Here is a 7,077-nt window from a genome sequence, read left to right as displayed (position 1 = left end):
GGAGTTTCCTTTCAAAGTCGGATACACATAAGGGGAGCGCACAAGTGTCCAGTGATAAGCTGCATAAACTGGAGGGCCTGGATCTCAGTGCCCGAGATGTAGGTTGCTGAGCGCCCACATTCCCATATCTCATCTCTAACCGTGTATTCTTTAGATCAAAAACCTGGTTATGATCGCCCATGCACTTGCCACTGTCTGTGGAGAGCGTGTGTCCTACATCCATCTAGAGCAGGCTGCGGCATCGAACGACGATTTCGCCCGCGCATTCAATCGTACGGAGCGTATCGAGACCATGTACAATTAGGATACCGTGTCGATCGCCATGATTGCAGAAGCATGTACCTTGCGTCTCAGTCTTATTTGTAGAATGTTTGATATGAACGAGCAAGTTGCCAAGTCCTCTCTGTCGGTTCTCAAGTTCGGGGAGATCGTTCGTCGACTATTCAAAGCAGGCGGCGGCATGAGATGAATTTGTTCCTTATATTTCTTATATTTCTCTCTCGCGTAACTGTACCTAATGACAACGCTGCCAGATATAAAGCTGGATCTCATGAATCGTGTTCTCTATCCAACGTATGCCAGAACGCGGGAGCGAATTCCGCCGAATAGCGGGAATCCTCGTAGGGAAGCTTCCACCATCCCTATTTCAAGAGAAATTCACCAGAGGAGGATTGTGTGCTTTGTTTTTCCTTCTTCGTCATATTTTTCTTTCGGTAATCGCATCCGATGACAACACTGCTGGTTGTAGCGCTGAGCCTTGGTGAGTCGCGCCCTCCATCCGGCGCAAAACGTGTCTTGTTGGATTTTTCTGTAGCACATGCGTCCGTGTCTTCTTCGCTGGACGGTTCAATAGTTTATGAAGTTAGTTAATTTTGTACAACTTCTTCTCTACCCATACATCAACCGGAAGTGTGGAGGGCGTACCGCAGATACCATAGGAACAGTCTCCCCTCTGTCTGTAGGCACCGTTTTCTACGAGCTGGTTCAACACATCCTCATCCGATCCTTGAACCTGTCCCGTAGCTCATCGGCCAACGAATCTCGTAAACGGCGCGGTCTCTCGCGGTCGCTTCCAGTTGACTGGAAGGAGAACTATTAGCGTAGACCAGGGAGCTACAGGTATATAAAGCCTGCCCTTCTCCCATTCTGCTTCTTCTTCCCTGTTCTCCTCGCAAAGTGCCGCATACTCCTCTGAAGAGCGTCTACATGATTCAAGACGGCCCAAAACGACCAATGGCACCTGACGTCCAGAACGATAGCTCGCACGTGTCACAAGTTCCGGCCAAGCAATCGAGATGGTCCCCAGAAGAAGATGCCAAGATCATCAAGCTTCGGGGGCGCGGAGTAAAGTGGGAGGATATCAGCAAGGAGCTTCCCGGGCGGAGTGCAACCAGCTGTCGCCTGCGCTACCAGAATTATCTTGAGAGGCGAAGTGAGTGGGACGAGGATCGAAAGAACAAGCTCGCTAGATTATATGAAAGGTGGGAGTGGTATGGTACGAGATGGCAACCGGCCAAGTTACTGACAAAGCAAGCAGATTCAAGGCAGAAATGTGGGCAAAAGTTGCAGAGGAGATGGGTGTCCCCTGGCGGGCCGCAGAAGCTATGCACTGGCAGCTAGGAGAACAAGATATAGCCAGACGAACTGGAACGGTTCCATTCTCACTCTCGCAGCCTGCATCGGAACCTCCCCAAGCGTCACGCTCACTTTCCGTTCGGCTCCCTTCCATTGCGGAGCTCGAAGCCGGAGTTCCAGCATATGCAAATGAGCCATCAAATCCCGCAGAATTGAACCGCAGGCACGAGAATATTCCTTCAGCGACGGGTCCTTCATGGAGAACTAGGCATGGATGGCATGATTATCACCATAGTGGCCAAATACCCATAATACAACTGGAGGTCCGACACCGCAGCGTTCGATGTATGTCCCTGGTCAGATGTTCAAGACTAATCGGACGATGGTTATGGTTCCAGGACATGTTGATGGCCTGTATTTATTCTTTGGTCCCACCTTTGGGCCTGTTTGTACGGATCTCCCGGTTTCCATGGTGGTTGTATCTGGAGATGGTTGGCGCGTGGCCTGCCTTGTTCGATTTTCTGTCGTATATGCGTCTTTTCCTCTTGGAAAGTTTAATAATCTATGGATATTAGTTAAATTTTGCAGATATCTTTAACACCAACAGGAAGTGTGGAGGGTGTGTACCGTAGACTTTTGCTATCCATGCAACAACGGGAAGCGTAGAGGGCGTCCTGTAGGTATCTGAGAACTTCCCCTCGTGGTGGGCACAGTTCTACCTCTCCGAGCTGGTCACAATTCGGATTGTTCGATTTCGGTTCCAGTTGATGGACAAATTTACATCAGAAAGCGCCTGGAAAAGTCTATTCACTACCCGAATTCCTTTATCCCACACGTGCTTGAAGATCTGTTCTTCGTGTATGGTGAGATCATTGATCCAGCGGGGCAACTCCTGAAAGAGTTCTGCAAGCTGCAGTTACGTTAGCTTGGTTCTCATTTGTATAAGAGAGATTACTCACCTCCACCAAAGGATCGGCGGGGGGATAGTGACGAGCGACAAAAATATGAATTACCCGGAGAGACGGTGCGGAGCGGAGAGCATTCCACAGGGAGCGCGTCAACATCACGTTCTGGCATTTAAAGGACGTTAATACGGCCTCGGCCGATCTGGTTGGTCCACACTGGAATCCACAGACGCCCTTCGTACCATAAAATGCGAACCCCAGCCACATTAATCGTATGGTCAATATTTACACCTTGGAGCAGGAAGGTATCCGCGTAGAGTGTGCAGTCCTGCGGCAAACCTTTCAGTCGGAAGTCTAGTGGGAGGCGTCCGTCTATGTCAGGTCCATTATCTTCGGTATGCTAATGTCGCATTATGCCTTTTTGTTTTTAGTGGTGTTTCGGAATAAAATATTTTCTTTGTGTGTCTCCATGCTGAAGTAAGATCCCGTGAGAGAGTGTCGTTTCCGCACCACTGACTCCCAGAAAATCCACACAAGGAAATAGTACCTATGGGAAGGCCTCCGCATAGTAAAATATTTGCTTCGATACATCAGCTTTGTTGGCTAATCGACTCAAAATATCCACACAATCATAATGGAGACCCGTTCTTGATCATGTCCTCTTCCCATCCAATACAGTCCCGCGCTGTATCCGGATAGTCATCCCAGCCATCATAAGCCATGTTGTCGAATTGTTCATCGTAGCGTAAGTTATCCAGGAAATCGTTGTCTTCCCATTCGTCAAACAAAGCGTGCCAGTCCTTGCTACAATCTTCCGTCCATGGCCCTAACACTTTGTCACTTGCCTGACCGTCGTATTCAGGTTTCTGTGATAGCCGGATGCGACCATTCGTTGCGTTTTGTACTTTGGTTCTCCACGTCGGACTCATCTTTCTCTCGTAGGTATTGTATAAGCCTGGAAGTTGGGAGACATCCCCAGCACAGTAATCTCTAATCTCTGGTGTCAAGGGACGCTTTTGAAGACCTCGTAACTGTCACCCTTGCGAGGATCAAAACGCTTGGTAACCTCGTCCTTGCGTCTTTTCCATTCCGCCTTTCTGAGATTTGTCTGCGACATATTTCTTCGACCCGCTTCTCGTGGCGAGCTCCATCAACTGTAAGTCTTGTATTCCGTCCAGATGAATATTGTAGTGGCTGAATAATGCATCCGATTCATTACGAACATCGAACATAACTTTTTTGATGGTTGGAGATTCCATAATACCTTGCAAGGAGGTATTTTGACCGGGCTGAGGGCTGGAAAAGGCGGCTTTTCCTAGCTTGTAGACATCGACAAGGTATGTTATCCCTTTATGCACCGCGTAGAGAGATAAAATGGAGATAGAGCCACTGCGACCCAGATTGATTCCCTCTAAATCAACGAAAAAGGGAGGTGATGATTTAGGAATTAGCCTGAGGTTTTCAAGCAGCTCGTGTAGAGTGGATAAAGAGTCCACCAATTTGATATTAGGCGTAGCAGGATCCGAGCGCATCGTGAAGATAATGAACAACTGTTAGTTTCGAACAGTCAGTTACAGGCTGTTGGGATGTAGCTGTTTATGACCAAAACAATCAATCAGCTAGCGTCTATTACTGCGTTTTGATAGCCAGGGTGATTCAGCGAACTACTGCCTCTGCAAGGTGTCGAAGTTGCTTCTGAAGCATTCTGCAAGCGTTAGTACACCCCCATTCTTGCTCCCCTGATAGGCAAATCAGGGGCCGTTACACATTGATCTACGCAGAGATCCAAGGTTCTCGTTTGCCTATCTAAAGTCCAATACTTCTAGCCAGGAGTCCGCGAATTCTGCCCCGCAATGAACTCACTTGGCAAAGGGGAATAATAAGACTAAAGCACGCTGGGTATCTAAAACCAAGAAAGTAACTTATTTGATGTTATCGATAGCCTTGTCAAAAACCCTTATGCTCTTTATTCATTCTAGGAATACCGCATACGAAATCAAGAGGGAAGCAACAGAGGATGATAGAAGAGCTAATTGATTGCGTGATTGATCAAACGTCAACCACTGCACGTCAGACAAGTTGGAACTTCATGGCTTGAAACCTGCAATCCACTTCGTCGGGACCCGATTCTTAAAGATAGTGGCATATTCACACAATTAAGAGCTCGTATTTTTTTATTTTATTTATCTATTTATTTTTGGACTTCTGCTGTCACAGTCTATTTTGGGACCATGTTGGCCTAATAGAAAGTCTAATACATTTTCTGTTCCACGTAGTTCCTTTTTTCTCTTTTTCTCACAATCATGTTCTTGCCCCGATATCATAGAGATCATTCGAATGGCCAATAACATTCAAATTCAGCCTTTTCCTCGTCAGTCTCGGCAAATTGCTCTAATATCCGACCTTTAGTTTCGCGGAGGGCAGCTTTGCATTCGTTGTATCGCTCGTGCTCGATGTAGCCTTTGTCCGGCCACAAATGGCCCAGTCTCTCCTTCGTCTCCGCGACAAGCTCTGTCCCCGCTACCGCACAGTCACTATCCAGCTTGATACGCTGGAAATCCGCTTCTGAAAACTCGAACGGGAATGGGATGTCGCCGGTGGCTGCAGGTAAGTCCGCCCACGTGTCCTTCAGATCGACCAGAAGCGATTGGAAGTGCGCCTCGCCGTATTCGAACATGCGGTGGGCGAGAAATATCAGCCCGTACGCTGCCGTCTTTCGGAATTCGACAACTCGATATAGGTCTGGGTTTTTGGCGTTCATGAGTTTCCGCCATCCAATGAACACATTTTGGACGGCATACTCGCGCACAGCCGCGGACCGTTCCTGTAGTGAAAGCCCAGAGAGGTTCGGCCTTGGTGCTAGGTCGAGCGTCTCAGGCTCAAGGCCATCCCAATCAAGGAAGGCTGGATCGGGGTTGTGATTGAAGAGCGGCGAGATGTGGCAAGACTGCCAGTCGATGATACCTGTAATCTTTTCAGGGTTGTGTGGGTCTACAAAGATGTTGTCATCATGTAAATCATTATGCCAGAGGCGCGGGTTGGTGATGGCAGCGTCCTTCGGGATAAGGGCATCAATGATTTGTCGGTACCATGCTAAAGCAGTAAGCTTCTTTTCCTTGTCTGGCCGGTAGAGCTTTGGGCCACAGAATAAGGCGATCTGTTTCGGAGGTTTCAAAGACTTGATTGCTTTTGTCTCTCGCGTCGCGACTGCTTGCAGATACTGCATTAGAGAAGCCCCTACAAACTTGTAAGCGGCTGCACGAAGATAATCTGAGTCCCAACGTACATGGCCCCCTCTCGATATCCAAAACTGATCGACCCCCATCAAACCAATCCCGGCCTGTAGCAGGGCCAATAGCAAACTCGGAATCTTTGACAGCTTTGCCATCCTTGATGTAGTGGTTATCTGGTGGTGGATGCACGTCTCCCGCGTAGTACAAGCTGCCGTAATGCGAGAATGAAACGCCCAGCCATTGCTTCTGGAGACGTGTCATGGCAAGAAGCACTTGGAGCTTCTGGGGTAATTTCATCATGTTCCAGACTTGAGACAGCGGAACACCTTCGATTTTATCCATAATGATAAATTCAGCCCCAACAGGGTGTGACTTTGCTTGCGAGTTCCAAGAGTAGACACGAGGTGCTGGTGTGTCCAGAATTTTTCTGGCCTCCCAAGACAGATGCGTTAACAAAACTCAGTAATGGTGGAGTTCAGGATGAACTTACAAAGTCCATCGTGGCAACTTCACTAGCTGTAGTAAAGTGTGGAATGCCAGCATTCGGGTTGGGCACTTTAGCTACGACTTCTCGGCCATTTTCCATAGACATGAGGAATGTTTTGTTGAACATGCCGTCGGGGTACTTCTTGATGGAAATGCACTTAGTGGCGCCGACCGAGTCTGCAGCGACACATGCGAGCTTGTTTAAGTCGAACCTGATCTCTCGCTTTCGAAGATTCTCCGCTTCGTCAATAACAAAGCGGCCACGCGTGAATTTGAAGAATTCTTCATTAGGATTCCAGTCTGATACGGATTAGCGATACGTTGAGTCAAGCTCAGATGGACATGCTCACCTGCCTGGGAGTCCATGCTGGCGGGACAGTAGGATAGCGTTTGAGCCTTCGAAATTGAGCGGCTATGTTGCTTCAAACTTGGAATTATACTTCGAATGGAGCACCATGGACGGGCGAATGGGGGTCGCCACATATTTCATGAAATGCAATGGCTCTGAGGACAGTCCAGGAAAGCGCGTAGAAAGGCGCAACAATGAGATTGGTTCAGGTAAAACTTGCACGCAACACGTGACCCGCAGGGACGCAGTCTTGCGCACCACTTCGAACTATCACTATGCTATCGGAACAGCCTCAAATCTCTCAAAAATCTGCTGGGAAAGAGGGTATAATCCTACTTTATAAGTTAGCTCCTCATGACGATGGAATTATTCGATCCACCAAGCAGCAGGTGGATATTCTATCCCTACACAACCCTTCGACAATCGACTACGCCTTCGCTTTTTTCACCCTGGACAAGAATCATAAATATTGACCCGGAACGAAAAGGAGCCACTTCTACAGCTATGGATTTTGTGGGGACATGCGCCT

The 7,077-nt window shown here is 48.2% G+C and overlaps 3 protein-coding genes across 3 annotated transcripts; 1 reads left to right on the top strand and 2 right to left on the bottom strand.

Moving 5' to 3' along the window:
* Positions 1 to 1,233: 1,233 nt before the first annotated feature.
* HCAG_05355 (predicted protein) lies at positions 1,234 to 1,620 on the top strand (the record flags this gene model as incomplete). The annotated part of the gene is made up of 1 exon (XM_001539838.1): positions 1,234 to 1,620. One exon carries the CDS (start codon positions 1,234 to 1,236, stop codon positions 1,618 to 1,620), a length of 387 nt encoding a protein of 128 aa, XP_001539888.1.
* A 373-nt stretch (positions 1,621 to 1,993) lies between these two features.
* On the bottom strand, positions 1,994 to 4,184 carry HCAG_05354 (predicted protein; the record flags this gene model as incomplete). Its single annotated transcript, XM_001539837.1, has 7 exons — positions 1,994 to 2,137; positions 2,357 to 2,485; positions 2,535 to 2,645; positions 2,737 to 2,834; positions 3,157 to 3,477; positions 3,547 to 4,030; positions 4,146 to 4,184. 7 exons carry the CDS (start codon positions 4,182 to 4,184, stop codon positions 1,994 to 1,996), a joined length of 1,326 nt encoding a protein of 441 aa, XP_001539887.1.
* Positions 4,185 to 4,809: 625 nt separating this feature from the next.
* HCAG_05353 (predicted protein) lies at positions 4,810 to 6,565 on the bottom strand (the record flags this gene model as incomplete). Its single annotated transcript, XM_001539836.1, has 4 exons — positions 4,810 to 5,717; positions 5,767 to 6,145; positions 6,204 to 6,499; positions 6,550 to 6,565. The coding sequence occupies 4 exons, from the start codon at positions 6,563 to 6,565 to the stop codon at positions 4,810 to 4,812; spliced, it is 1,599 nt and encodes a 532-aa protein (XP_001539886.1).
* Positions 6,566 to 7,077: the final 512 nt, after the last annotated feature.

The sequence above is a fragment of the Histoplasma capsulatum genome, genomic scaffold, assembly GCF_000149585.1.
Source record: "Histoplasma capsulatum NAm1 scaffold_5 genomic scaffold, whole genome shotgun sequence".
In the NCBI taxonomy this organism is placed as follows: Eukaryota; Fungi; Ascomycota; class Eurotiomycetes; order Onygenales; family Ajellomycetaceae; genus Histoplasma; species Histoplasma mississippiense.
The sequence above is the reverse complement of the archived record's forward strand: the minus strand, read 5'-3'. Positions and strand labels throughout refer to the sequence as shown.